Consider the following 23,711-nt stretch of genomic DNA (forward strand, 5'->3'; position numbering starts at 1 on the left):
CTCCCATAGGATAGAATTACCACATTCGAGGCTTCTGCTTCAAAAACTGTTATTCGAGTATTTTTGCTATTTATTTGAAAGATCAATATCTCTGAAAGTACAAAAAATATTCTGAAAGATCTTGGTGTCTAAAACCATATACAAATCTATGTTATTTTTTTAGATTAGTCTCGGATTTCTTATTGAGCATCATTTATTGATTGTGAGTGTGCAACAAATGCTTTAAACTCCTCTCTGATAAGGCTAAAGTGCTCGATCACACTACCACAAATAGAGCACTCGGGATTATTAAATAAAGCCCTGTAAAACACATAAGGGTCGTTTCGACTTTTTGCATGATGTGCCCTTAAATAAACAACACTAGATAAAAAGCCAGCTTCCTACTGAGGGACACGCGTCCCCCTGGACTGATTTCGGGCCCAGGGACCCCATCCCACGGGGCCAACCGCAATTTTTATGGGGAGGGGGACACGTGACCATCCCTCCCTGGACCAATTCCGGTCTTGGGGAACCCATCCCTGGGGTCAACTGCAATGTTTATGGGGAGGAGTCACAGGCGCCCCCTCCAGGACCGATTACGGTTCTGGGGATTCCATCCACCAGGGAGAGCCACAATTTTTATGGGGAGGCGGGCATGCTGCTCACCTTCTTGGGTCAATTTTGGCCCCCAGTGATCCCATCCCCAGAGGCCCAGCTCGCTTGTTCGGGGAGGGGACATGCAGCCCCCCGTCCATGGACTGATTTTGGCCCTGGGGGACCCACCCCGGGGCCAGCACCAATTTTAAGGAGAGGGGGCTTTAGCCCCCCAGGCTGATGTTATGGGGAGATGTCATGTGGCCACCCTCACATGCCAATTTCGGCCCCAGGATACCTCATCCCCAGGGCTCAGCATGCGTTTTTGGAGAGGGGACACCTGGCCCTCCTCCCCAGGCCCATTTTGGTCTTGGAGACCCCATTCCCCGGGGCCTGGTGCAATTTTGAAGGGGGACGGTGGCAAGTGGCCTCCCTCCACAAGCCGATTATGGTCCCGGGGACCCCATCCCCCAGGGCCTGTGCTTGTTTGTGGAGGGAGCAAGTGGCCCCCTCCCCAGACAAATTTTGGCCTGGGGGCCAGCTGCAATGTTTATGGGAAGGACGGCAGGCGTTCCTTGTCCTTGGGCTGATTTCCGCGCTGGGGACCCCATCCCCTAGTGCCAGGTGATATTTGTAATAGGAGAGGGCACGTGCCCTACCTCCTCCAGCCGATTTTGGCCCTGAGGACCTCATCGCTGGTGCAATTTTGAAGGGAGAGGGGGACACACAGCCTCACTGCCCCACGCTGATTTTGGCCCTGGTGACCCCATCCCCCGGGGCCCGTGCAGTTTTGAAGGGGTGGGGGCATGAAGCCACCTTCCCCGGTCCGGCACTTGGCCAACCTCCACCGATCGATTTTGGCCCAGGGACTCCATCCCCTGGGGCCAGCTGCAATATCTATAGGGATGAGGGCAAGCATCCCTCCTCCCTAGACCAATTGTGACCCCGGAGACATAGCAATATTTGTAGGGGGTCACGCTGCCCCCCCTCCCGGGGATCGCACTCCCTGGAGCCCAGGTCACATTTTATGGGGAGGGGAGCACACAGCTCCCCTTTCCCCAGACGATTTCACCCCTGGGTACCCCCATCCCCTGGTGCAATTTTAAAGGGGGTGGGGACACGTGGCCCCACTCTCCAGACTGATTTTGGCCCCGGGGACCCCATCCCCTGGGGCGTGCCCAAATTTGTTTGTGGGAGGGAGGCACGATGCCCCCCTCCCCGGACTGATTACAGCCCTGGGACCAGATGCAATTTCTATGGGGAGGAGGGCACGCATACCTCCTCTCGGGCAGATTTAGGCCCCGAGATCCCCATCCCCCAGAGCCCGCTGCAATTTTTATGTTAAAGGGGCACGTTGCCTCCTTCCCCAGGTCGATTTTGGCCCGGGGAACCATTTCTCCTCGGACTCTGCATAATTTTTATGGGAAGGGGGCACATAGCGCCCTTTCTTGGGCTGATTTCGGTCCTGGAGCCCGCAAGCCTCAGCGTGCTTGTTTGGGGAGAGGGCACATAGTCCCCCTCGCGGACCGATTTTGGCCACGGGGACCCCCAGCCAGCCACAATTTATATGGGGAGTAGGACACGCATTCCCCCTCCCAGGCAGATTTAGGCCCCAGGGACCTCATCCCTCGGGCCGGCTGCAATTTTTATAGGAAGGACACACGTGGCCCCCTTCCTCAGGTCAATTTAAGCCCAGAGACCACATCCCCAGGATCCGGCACAATTTATATGGGGGGGGGGGTCACGTGGCCCCCTCCCCTGACAAATTTTGGACTGGGGACCCCATCCCCTGGAAAGCCGCAATTTTTATGAGAAGAGGACTTCCTGGGGCCGATTTTATGGGGCGGGGTATACGGTCCCTCTCCCGAGACCCATTTCAGCCCTGGGGAACTTATCCCTTGGGCTGGCATACAATTTGTATGGGGGAGGGGGCATGGGGCCCCCCTCCCCGGGCCGGTTTCGACCCAGGGACCCCATCCCCTGGGGCCTAGTGCAATTTTGAAGGGAAGGGGGACACGTGGTTCCTGTCCCCGGACTGGTTTTGGCAATGGGGACTGCATTCCTCGGGGCTAGTTGTAATTTGTATCAGGGAGGAGGGCATGCAACCCCCTCCCCAGGCTGATTTCGGCCGCGGGGACCCCATCCCCCAGGTCAACTGCAATTTATATGTGGAAGGGGCACTGAGAGACCCAATCCCAAGGGGCCAAGTGATATTTGTAAGGAGAGGGGGCACTTTTGGCCCCGGGGACCCCGGGGCCAGTGCAATATTTAAGGGAGGGGCACATGGCTCCCTTCCTTAGGCCGATTTCGGTCCCAGGGACCCCAAGCCCTGGCGTGCTTGTTTGGTGAGGGGGGCATGTGGCCCACCTCCCTGACCGATTTCGGCCCTGTGGACCCCATCCCTCAGGGGCCAGCCACAATTTCTATAGGGATGGAGGCACGCGGCCCTCCTCCCAGGGCCAATTTGGTCCCCAGGGACCCAGTTATATTTGTAGGGCAAGGGGGGCACGGTGCTCCCCTTCCCAAGCCAATTTCGGCCCTGGAGAACCCATTCCCAGGGGCACAGGTGCTTGATTGGGGACGGGGGCATGCACCCCCCTCCTCGACCAATTTCTGACACAGGCGCCCCATCCCTCGGGGCCAGCCGCAATGTTTATGGGGTGGGTGGCTCGTGGCCCCCCTCCCTGTGCTCATTTTATGGGAAAAGGGCACGTAGCTCCTCTCCCCAGGCCGATTTTGGCCCTGGGGAACCCATCCCAGGTGCAGCTGCAAATTTGGGTGGAAACGTGGCTCCCCTCCCCAGACTGATTGCCATCCCAGGGGCCCAGCATCCTTGTCTGGGGAGGGGGCAAGCGGCCCCCATTTCCCGTGGCCAGCCACAATTTTTATGGGGAGGGGGCCTTGTGCCCCCCACCTCCCCAGGTTGATTTTATGGGGAAGAGACTCGCGGCCCCCCTCCCTGGGCCAATTTCGGCCCTGGGAAACCCATCCCTGGGGCCAACAGCAAATGTTATGAGGGGGCACGTGGTTCCCCCTCCCCGGGCTGAGCGATTATGATCCCAGTGACCCTATCCTCCAGGGCAAGCCACAATTTTTATGGGGAGGGAGGCAAGTGACCCAGACCAATTTTGGCCACAGGGACCCCATTCCCTGGGGCCTGGCAACATATTCAAGGGGGAGGGGGGCATGTTGCCCCCATCCCTGGCTGATTTCGGCCCAGGGACCCCATCCCCTTTGGCCCGCTGCAAGAATTGGTGGGTGTCCTGGTCCCTATCCAGGACACCCACCACGCTATCATTGAGGGCCGTGGGAGGAGCTAACAGGCCCCCGTGGCTCCAGCCAGCTCTCCGCATCCAGCAGAAGCTGGTATTGCTCCCACCACAGGGAGCAGCTAATTATGCAGCTACCTGCTGGCGGGAGCAATATTTAGATCTATTTCCCTGCCTGCATCACTGCGGGCAGGGAAACAAATCTAAGGTCCACTCCCAGAGGGCGGGAGCATATTTGAAGCTTCCGCCAGCTGGGGGCGGACTTGGTGTTTGGTCCTGCTTGGCAGGAGATTTAAAAATTCTCCTGCCACAGGAGAGCAAACACAGGTTCCCCTGTCCGCATTGTAGCTATGTCCTGGGGTTGAGCTCCCTGGGACACAGCATGCAAGCGGGCTCTGGGGGATGAGGTCCCCAGGCCCATTAATGGTTCAGGGAGGGGGCTGCACTATTTATAAAGTGGCCGGGTCCTGGGGGTAGGGTCCCCAGAGCCGAAATCGGAGGGGTGTTGCGTGCTCCCGCGCCCTTTATACATTGGCCGGGCCTCAGGGCATAAGGTCCATGGGGCCGATGTCAACCCAGGGAGGAAGGGCTGCACGCCCCTCCCCATTTAAATAGGTGCTGGGACCCTGGGGATGAGGCTCCTGGGGCTGAAATTGGCCCGGAAAGTGGGGCACATGCCCCCCTCCCTATTAAATATTAGGCCAGGGTCCCTGGGGATGAGGTCCCAGGGACATTAATGGTTATGGGAGGAGGACTGTGCCATTTAAACATCAGCCGGGCCTGGGGGATGGGGACTCGGGGGCCAAAATCGACCCTTGTAAGGAGGCTGCATGCCCCCTCCCCTTTCAGACATTGGCCAGGCCCCGGGGGATGGAGTCACCTGGGTCATTGTACTGTTAATTACTTCACACATTACATCAGTCATGACATCTTCAATAACCTAATTGATAATATCACTGCAACATTTGCAATAAAATTATTGATGAGAAAACTGTGCACGGCGGGGATGCAAGTTATAATTACCTTAGGACATGAGCTATAGTTTTCTTAAGAGAACTAGAACTGTATCTTCTGAAATTCTATGGTTTTGTGTGTGCAACATTTGAACCTAACTATAACCACCCTGTAACGTTTGGTATTTCAGTGAATTTTTGAGTTGAAAAAAAATAAATATATATATATATATATGGGTATCACTTACCTTATATATACTTACAATTTCGCTGAAAAGGCAGGCGTGATAAAGGCATTGAGTAGTAAAGGATGGGTGGTAAAGCTATTGAATGAAAAATTATGTGTTGTAAAGGGTGTTTCCCCCTCCACACTACTCTCATCTCACCTGTACCCAACTGGCCCTCACCCTACACAGCTCCCACCAGGCGCGCAACCAACACCCATTGGGCTTTGTTGTGTTTTCACCCCTTCTTATAGCCCCTACATCTCCACTTTGCCTATTGCTGGAAGAATTAGGCCCCCCCCCCCCCCAAAAAAAATATTTATTAACCCCCACCCCAGAAATGTGGCTCTAGTTGCGCCTCTGGCTCCCACCCCACCTGTACTCTACCGGCACCCACACTACCCTCCTGGCCCTCACACTACAATCCTTCTGCCTCACCTGGACCCTACCGCCCTTACCCCACACACCTGCCCTCTGCCCATGCTCTCCCAGCCCTTTCTGGTTGGAGCCGGCCTCCTGTTTTCCAGCTAGCCTCAGTCCGCCCCAGAGCTCGTGGTAATGACGTCTCCGTGGGGCCTCGCGCTCCTCCCTGTAGAACATTCTGGAAATATTCCAGGAGCTTATTAAAGGCATTTCTCAAACTTGGGGCCCAGAGTGATCTCGGCTTCTCCTGCAGCCGCCGACAGTTCTCTGCCCAATTAGGGGGCCTGGAGACTCAATTATTTACAGGCTGGTGTCAGCCTGGCCCTGGGGAAGCGGATGAAAGTGCGCCGCTGCAGAGGGCAGGCGCGGAGCATTCTGGGAGCGGGGAGCCCTCGAGAAGGATAAGGCAAGGTCCGAGCATCGCCTTCATCTGCTACATGACAGAGAGGGGCTATGGGGGTGAGCCCCACTGTCCAACCTACCAAAAACATGCCCACGTTTACCTCTGTGCTTGGTGTGTGTGTGTGCAGCTGCAATTTAAACATCTGCATCGCCCCATACGTCGTTTTCCCCCTCTGTGCTTGTTTGCGCTTTCCTCTCTCTCTCTCTCTCTTATCTTTTTCAATCTCCCCACGTCGCTTTCTGTCTTTTTTTTTACCATCCTTAACCATCACTCTAACTCTCCCATTCGTTCCCTATACTTTTCTACTTGACTGTCCTTGTCTTTCTTTCCCACCCCTCGTTCTCTTCTCTACTGCTTTTATCTGTCTAGCTATCTATCTATCTATCTATCTATCTATCTATCTATCTATCTATCTATCTATCTATCTATCTGTCTGTCTGTCTGTCTGTCTGTCTGTCTGTCTGTCTGTCTGTCTGTCTGTCTGTCTGTCTGTCTGTCTACATTTGTATCTATGCGTCTAATCTCTCGACTTTCACTTTGCCATTGGTCTCTGGTTATGTTTGACTCCGTTTGCTCTTCCTCTGTATCTCTTCTCCTGTCTTCATCTGTCCGTCTCACTCATTCTCGCTCACTTACTTTCCTGATCTCTCTTCCTTCACCACTCTGCACTTCATTTCTCACTCTCTGTCTTTCTTAGCCTCCCTCTTTTCGCTCCATCTCTTGGTAACAACTACACTGTTTGTTATTTTCTTTTGATAACTCTGTCTCCAGCTCTCTCCCACTGACCTCTCTGGACCTGTCTTCCAGTCTGTCTCTCACACACACTCTTTTTCTTTCTCTCTATCCTGTTCCCTGGCTCTCTCGCTCTTTCCCTCCTGGAATTCATACTCTCCTCACCCCGTTGTCTCTCACCCTCTCCTACACAGTCTCTCACGCTCTCTTTACCCCGTCTCCTCCTCTCGAGTCCTCCTCATCCTCTCTTCCTCTCTCTCCTGTCTTACTGTAGGTAGTGCCTATTTAGGCGTGTAGCGCTGCGAACCTTTCTCAGTATAGTAGGCCTTTACCTCTGGAGGCCTACCACATGCTGGTGCAGAGGACTTTCAAACAGATCCTGGCCAAGCCAGTGAGAAAGCTCTCAAAACTGACCTCATGTGCTGGGACATAATATTATCTCGTGGAATAACTAGTGTTGGTTTTGTGTTGGTGCTGGGGACCAGGACTTATTTTTCATCATCAGATTTTGGCGAAGAGACAGAAAATTAGAACAAGGAGACAATTAAGTGAAAGGCTGGAACACAGAGACAAAGGGAGAAAGCAGGGATGACAAAGAACCTGCATGAGTGAGATAAAGAGACCAGAAGTGTAGGGGGTGGGGGATAGGCATGAGGTGGAATCCAGAGCAGGCAGCCTAGGTATTCATGAGATAAAGAGACAGGAAGTGCAGGGTGGACGAAAGAGGCATGAGGTGGAATCAAGACCAGGCAGCCTCTGTATTCATGAGATAATGAGGCAGGAAGTGTAGGGGGTGGAAGAAAGAGACATGAGGTGGAATCAAGACCAGGCAGCCTCTGTATTCATGAGATAAAGAGACGGAAAGTGTAGGGTGGAAGAAAGAGGCGTGAGGTGGAATCAAGACCAGGCAACCTCGGTATTCATGAGATAAAGAGACAGGAAGTGTAGGGTGGTGAAAGATAGAGGCAGGAGGTGGAATCAAGACTAGACAAAGTTCTATGCTCCTCAGAATGATGAATATTTTCTCTCTTCATTGTTTGTTGTTTTCATTCTAGGAACTGTCTCAGTATTCGGGACCCTTACTGCGGCTGGACTCCTGACGGGACCTGCTCGTATTTGGAACCGGGTACAAGGTAACTGTTCAAGTGGATCACTGAGAGCAAGGGATATATATATATATAAGAGGGCCCGAGAGGGGAGAGGGGGGTACAGAGGGAGAAGAACAGTAAACAATGGAATGAGAGTTGCAGAAGCCGGAGGTGTATCTGCCAATGGTGCGGTAGGTGCAGTGACACCGGGGCCCAGAGGGCCAAAAGGCCCACTGAACTCTGATCATTTAAATTTTTTGCTTCCCAACCAGCAGTAAAGGGACCCATTTTCCTGGCTTACACTGGAGCCCAAACAGCTCTTACTAAGCCATCGATAGAAGCGATGCTGCGTTGGTGAATGTAGGAACCAAGGAAAGGAAAACACAAACATGTGTGAAGCGAGGGCAAAAAATAAAGGTTTAATTAGAAGGCCACAATGAGGTTGAGGAAGCCACTGATCAGTGAATGTGGAAGGCAATCGCCAAGTAAAGACCCGCAACTTACTGCCTGCGCATGTGCCACACACAGCAGTGGGTCCCACCCAAGTACCATTGCAGGGCACTGCTTGTGCACACGTCAGGGTCTTCAGGGTACTGCTAAAGAGGTCCACCTCACAGAGTACAGCCCTGAGGCCCTGCCTATCCATGGGGCTAGTGCCTTGTTGTGCACTGCTAGGGAGACCTACCTGTAATTGTGCCAAGTCCCTCAATGCCTATCACTGCATGTGTCACACCATTTCATGTACTACTGGACAGCACTACCTGTGTGAGGGCCACGCCCCTCTGTGTATACTGCTCAAGGGTCCTACCTATTCATATGCTATGACCACTCACCGTGTTCACGCATGATGGCCTACCCTACCTGTGCGTATCACTACAGTGCATTACTACCTCTTTATGCACTACTGGACAGCACTACCTGTGCAAGGGCCACACCTCTCTTTGAATAATGCTAAAGGGCCCTCCTCCTTCATGTGCCAAACCCACTCAAGCTCACCAGCGGGTCCTGCCAGTGCCATTGTGTGTGTTCCGCTAGACAGCCCTACCTGTGCTGCTGCTACACCGCCCAACATGTAACTGTAAATCTAACCAATGACCTTGATTTGTTTCAGGGTCAGCTTTGAACAGGATATCGCTGGGGTCAACACTGCGCACCTAGGGGACTGCGACGGTAAGTGAGATTATACTCACCGCTTAAGTGAGATTTACTCAATGCTTAGGTGAGATTTACTCAATACTTAGGTGAGACTATACTCACTGCTTAGGTGAGATTATACTCACTGCTTAAGTGAGATTTACCAATGCGTAGGTGAGATTTACTCAATGCTTAGGTGGGATTATACTCAGTGCTTAGGTGAGATTTACTTTATGCTGAGGTGAGACTATACTCACTGCTTGAGGTGAGATTATACTCACTGCTTAAGTGAGATTTACTCAATGTTTAGGTGAGATTATACTTACTGTTTAGGTGAGATTTACTCAATGCTTAGGTGAGATTTAACTCACTGCTTAGTTGAGATTTACTCAATGCTTAGGGGAGATTTACTCAATGCTTAGGTGAGATTTACCCAATGTTTAGGTGGGACTATACTCACTGCTTAGGTGAGATTTAATTTATGCTTAAGTGAGACTATACTCACTGCTTGAGGTGAGATTATACTCACTGTTTAAGTGAGATTTACTCAATGCTTAGGTGAGATTGTGTTCACTACTTAGGTGAGATTTACTCACTGCTTAAATGAGATTTACTCAATGCTTAGGTGAGATTGTGCTCACTACTTAGGTGAGATTTACTCACTGCTTAGGTGAGATTTACTCAATACTTAGGTGAGATTTACTCAATCCTTAGGTGAGATTATACTCACTGCTTAGGTGAGATTTACTCAATGCTTAGGCGAGAATAGACTCTGTTTAGGTGAGATTTACTCAATGCTTAGGTGAGATTTACTCAATGCTTAGGTGAGATTTTACTTACTGCTAAAGTGAGTTTGTACTCGCAGCGTACATGTCTCTGTGGCTGCAGTTTGAGTGAGGTTATTCCTGTCACTTAAGTAACATTTTTCTCGGATGTTCAGGAGAGATTTTATTTGCGGTTTAAGAGAGACTGTGATTACTGCTTGAATGAGAAGCCACTACTCAAGGGAGGTCGCACTCAGAGCTTAAGGTAGATTGTAATTTAGTGAAATTGTCTAGCGGCATAATTGTAATTTTGCTCACTGATTCTATGAGATTCTACCATCTTAAGTGAGATAGCCTTGTGGATTAAGTGAATTTGTCTTGCTACTTAAAAGACGTACTGGCTGCTCGCGTCTGACTGTTCCCGCTGCCTACGTGATATGTTACTCACCATGCAGGTGACATTGTACTTGCTTCCTGGGTTATATGGATGTGCTACTTAAGTGGGACTGAGCTTGCTGTATAGGCGAGATTGTGATGTTGTCACCGTTTACTAGAGATTGTACCAACTGTGTACCTGATGTTGTCACAGTTTAGATGAGGTAGAACCAACCTAAGAGATATGGTCACTGTTTAGGAAACCTTATACACAAGGCTAGGGGTCCCGAATGGGAACCCTAGAAGGGTAGAGAGGTCCTCAAATGGAGAGGATGGAAGAGATACGTCCTCCCTGTCGTAGACTCAGCAAACAAATTAGTATCTCCTCAGGAACCGAGAGGACCCATGTTGGAGTTGTGTTGTGCCAGAGAGGGCCTCTGGTGGAGTTGCATTGTGCCAGACAGAGCCTATGGTGGAGTTGCGTTTTGCCAGAGAGGGCCTATGGTGGAGCTGAGTTGTGCCAGAGAGGGCCTCTGGTGGAGTTGCGTTGTGCCAGAGAGGGCCTCTGGTGGAGAAGCTAGGGAGGTCCTCTGATGGAGATGCTGGGGGAGGGCATCTGGTGGGTTCTGTTGTGCGTAGGTTCCATTTCAGCTCGCTACATGAATTTTTCCCTTTGTGTTCAGAATAAGATATTTTGTGGACCAAGTGGTGGTTTTGCGAATGGGGAGGCAGAGCAATCATCCTCGATCCAGCCTGCAAACAACCTTGAGTAAACATACACAATTGTCTTGTAGACATGCATATAATTTGCTCTCCCAAATCTTCCCGGAGATACTTGAACTCTCTTGCTGCAACCCCTCTGTACACCAGGGAGCTGGTATTAACACATTTACTATGGTTGCCTTTAGCATCCAGGCCACCACTATTGGGGTGAAGTGAACTAGCTCCTCATTTGGCTTTTGCCGAGAGTAGAACCCATAACCTGAAGACAGGATGCTGTGACTCGTTTGACTTGGTTGCAAACCTTTCTCTCAATGTTTTCTTGTCCTTTCTTCCATTTAGGTCTTTTGACAGAGAGCTTCATAGAAGAGCCAGATGGTTTGGTTTCAGTGAACCTGCTGGTGATGTCTTGCGTGGCTGCCTTCGTCATTGGTGCAGCTGTCTCCGGGCTCGGTGTGTTTTGCTTCATTGGCCGCCGAGACAGAAGAGAGATGGCCCGGCGCAAGGACAAGGAGAACATCTTGTCTCACAGCGAGTCAGTGGCCAGCGTTAGCCGACTGGACGACATGACAGAGCGTCGATCCAGAGATCCATCTGGTAACTTGCTGGAGCCTCTCTGGCAGAATGGCTGGCACAAGGGTCTGGAAGTCCACCAGCATGACCCCCATGCTGGTGTGCTGCCCACCCCAGAGCAGACGCCCCAGCAACAAAAGCGTTGTCCGATCAGCTTGAAAAATGGAAACTGGGAGCAGAGCCAACACTTGAACTCTTCATTCCGGGATCCGGGAAGCTCCACTGCCATGATGATGCACGGCGGGCACCCCCAAATCCTGCATCATGTTGGCAGCAGCGGGCAGATCATCCCAATCAACTACCACAAGGTCCACTTGAAGCAGGCGTCAATGGACGAGGGAAGTGATTCTCCATTGGACATGCTCTATTTGCCAGCGGGAGGCCGGGACCACGCGGAGGGCAATGGTCGCCTGCAGCACAGGCCTGCGGTCAACCTGGGCAGGAGCTCATACCCAGTCACGCCCAGCGACAGCCCTGACCGCCGACGGGTTGTCTCGGCACCCACCAGTAACCTGGATTATTCAGACCCACTTCTCTGGAACATGGACCGGCTGAACTGCAGCAATAGCAACAATGCGGCCAGGGCGACTCATCTCAAGCGGAACCACACATTTAACAGCACAGAGAGCCGCCCACCGCAGGCTGCAGACCCTCCATACCTCAGGCACATGCCCCACCCACAGAGAGTTCCAACCCCACTGGGCGGGCCACATGCGCTCACGGACTACAGCCTCTTCTTCCAGTACGTCACGGAGCGGACACACCTAAAATAACAGCGGGCAATGTGTCTCTCTCGACCACGCTGCCCAACGCGTCAAGTGGCTCTGACACACACACAGATATATAAATATATATAGCTATATATGTGTATGTCCGGAGAGACGCAGGATTCAGAGGAACCGGAAGTAGCTGGGGAACGGGCTTCCACTCCTCCAGGCGGCTCCCCGGAGGGTCTGAATCCTGGGGGGGGAGGGGATTGGAGCATCTCATCACAGAAAAGGGGTTACCAGACGTTTACAGACTCCAAGCGTTCCCCTGAACTCTGAATGCTTCAGCGGTCAGTCTGGGCATATTGTTGCGCTAGTACTGGTCAGAAGGGGCAGTACAAGGAGCATGAAAGGTGCTGAACGTTGGCAGCTAAGCTGCGCTAGTGAACTCACCCAGAGGGCTAATCTTAAACACCCTGTGCTCGGAGCTGGCCATGAACCTCTGTGCCCAAGCGTCCCCTGCACCCCTCCAAAGGCGGGCACTAACATAGTTATTTACCCCCAACTGGGAGATCTTTTGCCCAGAGGTCCCATGTGCGCAATACATATATAATGGCCTAGTATGCCCAGGTACCCCACCTTTGATAGGTAGTGACAGGGTTACCCCTCGCCCACACCAAGGTTCTCTTTCCTAGAGTCCTCATGCACTCCATACTACCTAGATAATCACCCACTCAGCCCTGTGCCCCACCATATGCTTGTGCTGGCCCCAGGCGCCCATAACTCCACAATGAGTTGAAATGTCACACGTGCACAAGTCCCTTATTGTCCATTGCTCTCTGTACCCATGCTCTGGAGGGGCACTGCGTCAGTCGTCTCTGCCCCCTACAATTAGTAGTCATTGAAACAGAGTGTTTGCCTTCCCACAGTCCATCCGCATACTGCTGCTGCTGGCTCACAGCTCTCTGCGCATTCATTTGCCAGGGTGCTTGGTGGCCCAGAAGCTTTCCGACACACACAGGACAGTCTCACTGTCTCAAATTGGAGGAGTCATTGATATGGGCTTCTTGTTACTTCCTGGAGCTAGCTCACATCCTCTAGGTCTCATTGAACCCCTGAGACACATGCAGCCTTGCCACCCGTTTGTGCATCAAACATTTCAGCCATTACGCCATACATCTCGGTCAGTCCCACTTTATTCGGAAGCCCCAGAGTTCATTGTAGGGGACTATCGATTTTCTAGATGTCTTACACAGAGGCGTCAGATTTACTCCAAGACTCTATGGCCCACCTTGGGCAGAGCACCAAAACAGAACTCTGTTAATTAATATGAGAGTTACTCAAGTGTTCCCTCTCTGTCACAGTCTAAAGTTGAGGGAGCGGCAATTACCCTGGCAACTTTTCGCTCGAGGGAGGGAGGCGTACCCAACTGTTGTCTGTCCCACACTTTGAGTGGTTGCCCTAGAGTTCTCTCTGTTCCTCAATAAAATGGGTGTCTTCAAGTTTATTCTCCTTATTTTGGCGGAAGGGTTGTCCCAACACGGTTACGTATCACTCTTTGATGTTACCAAAAGAACTCTGTACTCCGTATGGAGGGTATATCGCATTCGAAAATGAAGCATGTCCCAGTGATTACACATCATTCCTTCTGTCCCTACTGTGCTGACCCAAGTGTCCCTTTATGGGAGAGTCCAGGAGCTACCCCAGTGATTTCTAAACTCTCACTCGAAGGTTTTAGCACATGGGTTTCTTTCTTGTATCTTCTCGTCCTTGGCGGGATACCCAACAGTTTAATTCGCTGCTCTGGGACGGGTTGCTTTCAGTTCTCTCGTTTCTTTGTAGGGCAGGGTTATCCAAGAGTACTCTTTCTCCCACACTTCGGGTGGTGACCCCAGACTCTGTCTGTCCTCACTTTGAATACTTCCCGGTAGGAGCTGCTTAGGGAACATGGTGCTGAAAGTAGGGAGTTTGGCTCTTCTGTCATCTCAATCCATGTTTCCGCCAACAACAAACCTTGAAGCCCACAGCTAGAAAGAATCAATGCTCTTGTATCAAACAGACTCTTTGCTGAGGGAATCAAAACGTCGCTTCATCCAGGGGGTCCAAGAAACTTCCAATTTAGGCCAGACTTCTAGAACTTGAAAGAATCCCTCAATCCAATGGAGGTAATTAGAATATCAAAGGGCTATCTCAATCCATTGTAAAATCCACAGCCACAAAGAACTCTTCCAAGCCAAGTGGCCTCATCTAGAATGGCCACCCTACTGTTAACCCAAAATGTTTGGAGACTCTAGCGCCTCTAAAACCCAGTAACGGGGAGTTCTTATAGTAAAAGTCAGGTTCAGCACTAAATCTTCGAACATCCAGAAACATCCTTTGTGACTCTTGATGTCCATCCTTTCAAACTTTCTGAGAATGTCTGAAGCCAAGGCAGAATCCAGAAAAAGCTCAAAAAGGTTTGGGAGGTACCGTAGTACTTGGAAAAGGGATGGGTATAAATACTGAAACAAACACAAAGTTCCCTTCTCCTTCTACTCTGAAAACATGAGGATTCAATCCTCTAATTGGATTGGTTACCTTAGTTATAGTAAGGCCATACACTGAGATATAATAAGACAAATTTTACCAGGTTGCAAAATTTACAGACAAAAAGGTAAGGGAACAGTTACACTGAAAATCCCAGTTTTGAGTCCATTCCTCATGCACAGGATCCACCAAGGGACGCATGAGTCACTAAACATTTCCTGGAAGAGGTGTTTTTCTTTCCCTTTGCTTCTTTGATTTTGTTTGGCTACAGAAAAAAAAATCCCCTCTCTCTCTTCCATGTGTGTGGGTAAATGCTGGCTTCCGGCAATGCACACAGTGCAGTGATTTGTTCTCCGCAATGGATCCACTCAAACTTTGCATGTCCTGCTTGCGGAAAGGTTATCTGTTTTTTTCCCCTGACATTCTGTGCAGGAATCCGAGAGCGGTCATGAAGAATGAGCCTTCTGCAAACGTTGAAGTTAGGATTAGAAAACAATCGGCCGCACGGGCAGGATATCAGTCGTTGCATCTTCATGAGAGCAATTCCTGGTTTTCCACCCACAAGCGTTCCTTCTTCTGTGTATCAGAAAAATCTCAACACCAAGGGCAAAAAAGGGAGAGAGAGAGATGGTTAGGAAAGAGCGGGGGTTCTGAACTATTGTTTGCATCATCAAGTACTTCCCCTTACCTGGATGATCGTTAATCTTTATAGTAAATCGCCTCCATTGAACCTTTGGGTTCTCCCTGGAGACAAGACCTTGAGCTTTCGCAGTAATTTTCAGCTCCACCGAAGAGCTGTTCCCAGCTCCTCAAAAGTGCCCTGAACTCAATTCCTTTGTTGCTTGTCAATGGATTACATTGCCACAACATTTTTAGTTGACTCCTCCTCCGTCTTGTACAACCTGTTTGGCCAATTTACAGGTCCGTGGGTCTGTAGTGTTTAACATTCATAACACTACGAATGTTGATCGTCTTCACCTCCCTGACCAGCTGTGTCTATTGCAACCAGAAGGGCTATTTCAACATTGCACGGGTCACCTGAGGAGGATATTATTCCAGACCCCCCACGGACCCCGCAACCTATATAGTAAACAAGATACCAGACTAGATTATGGTGTCCAAGCTATCTGATCCCTTTGTAGGTGGCTTGGGCAAAGAAATCGGAACAAGACGAGGGAAACTTCAGCCTAACACGGTCCTTCCACTGCGATGCTCCTCTTTCTCAAATAAAGGAGCAACCGACCAATCCAGATGCAACACCAACCAAAAATCCCAAGGTGGATCCAGACACTGCACATGGTCAGACGGCCACCAGGATCAGCTTCACCTGACTAAGCAGTTTCATGCAGTTTTGGAAAAGCCTATAGGAATGCTTGATTTGAGACTTCCACCCATGCTTGCTGTCACAAGTCTTTTACCAGACTCACCTCATCGGCACTGCTAAAGCCACGTTTGGCAATGGAGAGGCGTGTCTTTAGGCAGTCAGCACCCACATGGACTCAACCTCATCCCAAACTTACAGCACTCAAAACTTTGGATACGAAGCATGGTAACTTGAGATATGAGCCTGGTGTGATGATGGGGAAGCTCTCAGTGCAGTCTGATGTAGGCACCATAGGAGGGCAACTGGAGGAATGTGCAAAATGTGGCCTCCCCCCCCCCATTCTAGTCTTCCAGCCTAGACCTCTTTCTCCCTCTGCTGAGGAAACTCTGCACAAACTGGATTTTTACAGGGTGGTCTTTACCCTTCACGCAGGCGACTGGCCCGCAAAGGCTACTATTGCCAAGTGGACCGTCTAATCGACATTCAAATCATTTGACACAAGATGGATTCAACCTCCTCTGTGACATCACGCTTACTCCACCAGTCGGTATGTGCCCATGACTGAGATTTGTAAAGCAGCCAGGTGGGCTACCTTAAATACCCTTTGTAGGCATTACTACCTGGATGCATTGAGCAGCAAATACGATTGGCCAGAAAGTTCAGTGCAACCTATTTGTTTGAAGCCCAGCGTTTGGGGGTTTTAGAATCATGTTCCCAAATAGTGGGGTAGGATTAACTGTAGGATTAACACAGTAAGGAAGCAGTATTTCTTGGTGATTCTGGTAATCTTAATCATCTTCTCCCACCTGCAGAACATCGTCCGAGCATCCCTCATATATATATATCTTGCCCTCCAACTAAACATGGCTGAATACATATAGATGAACCCTGGGGGCAGAAGGTGATGCTTGCATATGAGAGGGCCAGCACACAAGGGTGGTTGCTCAAGCCGTGGTCTCCCACATACCATGTTTTGAAAGGGACGGCATGTTTACAGGTGCTTTTTCAAGCCCTTCATGCGGTACGTATATTCCCAATGAGTTTTAAAGGAAGAAGAGCAGGTACTATGAGTGCCGCAATCCCCATTAACGCAACTTTTTCAGATTCAATGCCCCAAAATATTTGAAAGGACACTTGATCCCCAGCGTCCTAAAGGACACTAAATCCCTTTAGCCCCATGCATGCTACTAGGATCATACACCCCAACCAGGACTCCAGCTCTCAAAAACTCAGAAGGACCTACCTCCTCTATAACTGAGGAAGCCGCGACCCCCTGCTTAATTTGAGTCAGTGGTTTCTGGTGCTCAGCACTTTAATTGTTAACATCCGAACATATAAAAGTCTGCCACATGGTGGCGCTGTTTATCCAATTTAGAGATCAGCACAACAACAGTAGTTTATTAATTCAAAGTACATTAAAAGTGACCCATACCTGTCACCCAAGCCATTCTTATAGCTTTGGGGGCCTGGAATAGATTAAAATGTCACACTTGTAGGTGTGTGATGGTTAGTAGTTGTGTTGGTAGGGGCAATGCGTGGTGCAGGCTGCAGTGGTCTCCTTACGAAAGTCCTGGCACTTATTTATTTACTAATTAAGCACTGCCACTTCCTCTGATAAAACTGTAAATTGCCCTACCAATTCCAGAAGGGCCCTACATGCTCCAAAACCCTGGAGGTCCCCGTATCCTCAGAAACTGAGAAGGAAATTATGTCCTGCAACAGCCAACAGAACCCTACATTCGCCGAAACGTATCACCAATCATCGCAAAGGCTCAATCTGAATCCAAACTCAGTGACAATCTACCTCCTCCAAAATACAGATGGGCCTTTCATTCCCCAAAACCCAAAAGAAGTCTACAGTCCCCAAAATACACAAGAACTCCACTTAAAATAACCAGTGGGGCCCCTCCCTCCCCTAATCAAGAACCCCAAGAAGCTGGACTTCCTGGAGTTCCTTGTTCATTGGGGCGGAGCATATTCTCTTCCAGGCGCTAAGACACAGAATCAAGACCCCCCTGTCCTAGATCTGACCATGTGTGTGATGATCAGGCATGGCCATGCGCAAGAGGCACCGGCTGGCCATGGGAGCGATTGTGTAGCAGTGTAGGTATGTGTGCAGCTGAGTTTGTGAGGAACACCCAGAGATTGTGTGTTAATGGCAGAGGGCTAGCAGAGGTGTGCGAAAAGAGACATTCATGCTTGTACAGCACAGCAGACGCCGCTCTCTTCTGAACCGGAAGCCAAGGCCGCTTTACTCTGTAACCCGGAAGCACAACCGTTTGATATGATTTCTTGGCAGCTGGCGTTAAGATTTCAAGTTTTGGGGAAGATGCGGGAGATTTTTGAAGCACCCGAATGTTTATTTCTACTGTACTACGTTTTTCTCTGCTTTGATTTTCAGGAGACTGTGAATGTTCAGGTTTTTTTTTATCACCTTGTTTTCCGTTTCTATCGATTGCACAAAGCCTTGGCGTTTCTTTTTGTTTTTCTAAGTGCCGCTCCCAGAAAGGAGGATTTTCCCAGACAGAGTCTGCTGGGAGAGTAACCAGGATGTGGTCTTGTGTTTGCTTTCGAAACCAGAGCCTCCCTCCCTCTTACTCGCCCTAAGCGGCTGCAGCTGCCAGCCCTCGGCCCTGATCAGCGCAATTTTGCCCTCATAGATACATTGGGCCTCAGATGCTTTTCCAAGACGCCATTTCCCTAGGTCAGGGGTGTCCAGTATCAGTCCAGGATGGCTGGTTCCATGCCAGATTATCAGGTTAACCAATACAGTACATGAGGCAGCACCTGGATACCCCCTGTGGTGATTAGTGCGCTTTACAAATACTGATTGATTGATTGAGTTCCCGCAAAGTGCACAAATTCCAATAGGAAACACTGCAGGTAATAAATGTATCATTTGTTATTGTCCTAAAAATCTGGCATGGATCCGGCCTTCATCGACCTGCTTTGGACAGCTCCAGCGTAGATCTAGCACCATAGCTGTGATTGTCACCGCCATAGAAGTGTTTGAGTAACGGCTGGGCAGGGGCGGGTTGATCTTAATGTATTTGCCCAAAACAGGGGACATACACTAGAAAGTAAGCCAATACATATAGCATTTCTCACATGTCCACAGGCACACTTACCATGGAACACCAGCTAGCGGGTTTACAAAACTGCAAAGAACCCAGGGGAGAAAAACAATACTGCAGAGCTGTACGGGTCATCGGGTGACCGAGAAGGTTGTCTCCGACCTGTGCCCTGAGACGCGAATTGATTGAGACTTGAGGGAACCTAGGCACGCCCCGCAACCCAAGAGTTGGCTCCAGGATTAGTGCATCATAGCCTGAAGACTTTACCCTTTATATGACTAGTAGTGTCCGAAGTGGTCTTCTGGATAATTGATGGAGGGTCTTTGAGATGTTCTCAGACCAGCAAGCAGTGTAGTTCCTTCCACTTCCTTGCCATTGTTTGGCCCCGATGATGTCAAGCTCTGCAGAGACTTCATGGAGTGCGCGTGCTTGGGTTCCGAAGTGTCTGTAGCCGCGGAAGCCCTTGGTGGACACTTTTGGGACAGTTCGCTCTGAGGCAAAGGACTGCCTTCAGTCCCTCAACATTCTCCAGCACTAAGTTTGCATGTGTCATGTTTTATCCTTATTGCGCTGTACACATATATGCGGCAGTTCCATTGTCATTCCTTACACCTGACTCTTACCCCTTTGTCCCTTTCACTCTGTTCCACACTTCCAAGTAACCTTCTCTTGCACTTCGCAGCCTTCCTCCTCATTCTCACTTTGGTGCCCACCTCCGTCCTCGTTAATCAGCAGGTTTGCTTGTGGAATAACATCAACTTTATTAAATAACCTCTCAACAGTGATTCAGCTACGCTCGGTAAAGTATACCCCGCTACACACTGCCTCCGCCAAATGCTCGTATGTGAATACGCTGTCCAGACGACTCCTCAACGACTCACTGTATGCCCCCCCAGATGGCTGCACGGCCTTTGGGCGATGCCATCCTACCATACTTCTTCTAGTCCTGGTCATTAAACTACACACTCCTGCTTTAGTCCTATGTGTAGGGCGAGTGTGTGCTTCCATCTTCATGGATAGAAGTGTAGGGAGCATAGAGTAGGCATTTTGGGGAAAAACCCTCCAGTGCCTAATTTGAGCCGGTGGTTTCCAGTACTCGGCACGGGCACTTAATTGTCAACACCGGCACTTATGACAGCCTGCAAGATGGTGGCGCTGTTTGTCTAATTTACAGATAAGAACAACAACAGTTGTTTATTAATACAATATACATTAGACAAGACTAATACCTGCTTCCAAGCTATTATTATGGCTTTGCGTTTCTTGAATATTCTGAATTGTCTCACTTCTAGGAATGTGATGGTCTGTAGTTGTGTCAGTGCTGTCATTGGCAGTGACGTCAGGGGCAATGGATGGTGCAAGTTGCAGCGTCTCCTGACAAGGGCTGTGGCACTTATTTTGTTTCTTCTCAAATTAAGCACTGGAACTCTCCTGGTCAGTGCAGAGACGACGTGTGGCCATCTAATAAACCTGGAGGGTGCTAAACCACCAATGGCCAATGGCAGGGTTTTGAAACTCTATATAAATGATGCATATGGAGCAGCTACTTACTCGACAATCCAGAGAGCATTTCTTGACCTCCAAGAGGTAGAAATGTGATATTCAATTACATATAATGCAATGTATCTGACTCTTTTCCTGTTGACCTAGTGGCTGTTCCCTGTGGTGCCAGAGAGTGGATCCATCCCGGTGCAATGAACACCAGCCGCTCATAGGTTTGGGAATTAAATCCCTTTACCAACCATTATCTACCCGTTTATGGGATAATTAATGGCCCCACAGGCATTTTATGCAGGCTGAGAAAAAATGTCTCTTCGAGTGACACATGTCCTGAAATCCTTTCATGCTGTGAGAGGTTTACCTCTTGAATCCTCCCCTCCTCAGTCAATGACAGCAGAACTCATACCTTTTGCAACCTCTCACTCAGTGCTTAATTTTTTTTTTAAAGAAAGGAAACGGAAATAAGAACAGGGTCCCAAAATTTGTCTTGGGAGACAGGTGAATACTCTGTCAAATGCCAGGGTTTCCAAATATCAAGTCGTGTTTCCACCTCATGTCTCTTTCTTCCATCTCTTACATGTCCTCTTTATCTCATGAATACCGAGGCTGCCTGGTCTTGATTCCACCTCATGCCACTTTCTTCCACCCCTACAGTTCCTGTCTCTTTATCTTGTGATTACAGAGGCTGCCTGGTCTTGATTCCACCTCACGCCTCTTTCCTCCAAACCCTACAATTCCTGTCTCTTTATCTCATGAATACCGAGGCTATCTACTCTTGATTCCACCTCACTCACGCCTCTTTCTTCCACCACCCTACACTTCCTGTCTCTTTATCTCATGGACACCGAGGCTGCCTGGTCTTGATTCCACATCATGCTTCTTTCTTTCACCACCCTACACTGAATCTACAGTTGCTGAATCTGGATTCCATATTATACCTCTTTTTTCCACCATCCCACACTTTCTATTTCTTTGCCTCACTCTTGTGGGCCCTGCTTTCTCCCTTTCTTGTTGTTTTTCTGTCTTTTCTCCTTATCCTCCTTTCTCTTGCTTCGGGTTAAATTCGGATGATGAATACTAAATCCCTGTCTGCAGAAATGAGTGATAGTGCCCAGCACCTGCACACACTGGCACAAATTAAGCACTGCTCGCATATCCCCAGTGCAGTGAGAGGATAACGCATACTTAATGCACTCTGCTCACATCCCCTGGTGCAGTGCACAGTTCACTCAAACACCTTGCACCCTCCAACATCTTCAGCACTGTGAGTGGTTGACTACTACCTTTTGTAACCTCTAAAATTCATAGTGCATCTGCTAATGACCTCTCAATATCTGCAGCATGAGATGCAAACTTTACTCTCCACCCCCTCCTACTTAGTGCAGTGGCAGGTGTAGTCATACCTGTGGCAGACATGTTACTATATCACAAACATCTGGCTTGCCTCATTACAAGTGCGAAAGGATGTAATGCATTTGTAACTGGACGGAAGGGATATCTGTCACTTTTGTCTCCAAACTCTAAGTCAGGCCCCAAGTCTTGCTCACTGCATCTACTGCTTTGCTTTCCAGCTACACTGAGAGGTCAAGTCCTGCCTCTTGAATCCTTCCTTTTCATTACTACAGTAAGCGGTTAGGTTTCTCTCTTGGAATCTCTTACTCGCGCTCTCTCAGTGCACTAAGTCATTGGCACACTCTTCAGACCCTACATCTTGACCTCAAACAAATAACTCTGGAGGGTCCACTCTGTGGCCGTGTATCTATTCCTGTTCTAGGGCTTTGACAAGCGCACACTTGGGGCTGTAGGGCTAGTAAAGTTCTGGGGAGTATGGAACATTCACACTGGGTCCATAGTGCCAGCCCTGTTCTAGGTCTCAGGTGCAACTAGGCACTGTTTGGTGGTTAGAGTGTCTGCATACCCCAGAACACGGCCATTGGGGCCATGTCACCGTTTCTGGGACCAGGTGCTATGGGGGTGGTCCGATGGTGTGAGCGCCTGCAGAGTATGGCAAATTCAATCCAGGGCCATTACTCCAGTCTTGTTCTAGATCCGGAGTGCTAGGATCTGTCCAGTGGTTAGAGCAGCTGCAGACCCCCCACTGGTGCACTCTGGGGCCATTCCACTATTCCTGTACTAGGACCAGGGTGCTATGGGGGCTGTGCGTCTACAGACTATGGCACGTTCACTCCAGGGCCTTTTCTCCAGTACCGTTCTAGATCCCAGACACTAGGAACTGTTCTGTTGTTAAAGTGCCCGAAGACTCTTGCAGGTGACACTGGGGCCTCATCTTCAATCCTGTAACCAGGGCCAGGGTGCCATGGGAGCTGCAGCCGCCCCTTCTTCCTCTGGTCCAGAAGGCGAGGAGATGCTGTTGGGCGAGGATGGCCGGAGGAGACTGTTCAGTAAAAGTACATCATCATTTTTAGAAACACAAGACTGAAATCTTGAAACGCGTTGTCCGGTTGGACCCTGTTTTTTTGTGTGATCTGACCCGCTGCATGCTGCAACTGCAGAGGCTCGCGCCAATAAACTTCTTTTTTATAAGATGATGTTTCTGTTGTGTTTATCGCCTCTGTGGAGAACCTGCCTGTGCTTCTGTCCTGTGTGTGTGGAAGATGTTAATAGTCAGGGTTGGGGCACCTAGAAGGCCAGGTAAGAGAGCTGCTCAATGGCGCCACCAGCAGGGGGCAGCAGTGACCATCAAAAAGCAGCAGAGAACTTCTAATACAACACATTTGCTGGGGAGGGCGCTATAGACCAAAAAATCTTTTTTAGCTGTGGCATCCATAATCTTCAAACTACTGCTCAGAGTACCTGTTTACAGAGAATGGAGCTTTCTGTGTCCTCTGAGGAAGGTTCTGTGTCTATCCCATGAGGAGAGGTCTGTGTCTGTGAAACTTGTTTGTAATTGGTTACACACAACACCTACATGCTAGGGACGGGAGAGCCGAGCCAAGGGTCAGGCTTGGCTTTAAGAGATGGTACCCGAGCCCACGCATAGAAATGTTTTGATATGTACATCGTGCAACAAACATCATAAAAAATGATAACATTACTTCAAAATTCAAAAAAGTGTATTTATTTAACATGCAGAAGCGTTTCAACTTAGTTCATCAGATTACATCACTGCATTGAGAGGCATTTATTAAAAGTGAAGTTTTTTAAACATGAACTTAGAAAGGTTCACGACCGCACCGCCCTGACGTAATGCATTAGTGATCTAAGAAGCAAGACAGTTGTCATGTGCACCGTATATGTGGTCTCGATTCTTATAATAAGTAAAGCAAAATGACAGTCTATTAATTCAAACACAAGAGGTTTTTGTGCAGCACAGTGGGTGAACTCCCAT

The 23,711-nt window shown here is 49.6% G+C and overlaps 1 protein-coding gene across 1 annotated transcript in view; it reads left to right on the forward strand.

The window, feature by feature from the left end:
• SEMA6B (semaphorin 6B) overlaps window positions 1-22,902 on the forward strand; it is a 300,458-nt gene extending 277,556 nt beyond the window's left edge. The window contains exons 15-17 of the mRNA XM_085638458.1: window positions 7,633-7,710; window positions 8,777-8,835; window positions 11,001-22,902. Of these exons, the coding sequence (XP_085494584.1) occupies window positions 7,633-7,710; window positions 8,777-8,835; window positions 11,001-12,004 (1,141 nt within the window). The 3' untranslated portion in view covers window positions 12,005-22,902. The remainder of the gene's footprint in view (window positions 1-7,632; window positions 7,711-8,776; window positions 8,836-11,000) is intronic.
• Window positions 22,903-23,711: the final 809 nt, after the last annotated feature.

Source organism: Triturus cristatus, chromosome 12 (genome assembly GCF_964204655.1).
Source record: "Triturus cristatus chromosome 12, aTriCri1.1, whole genome shotgun sequence".
In the NCBI taxonomy this organism is placed as follows: Eukaryota; Metazoa; Chordata; class Amphibia; order Caudata; family Salamandridae; genus Triturus; species Triturus cristatus.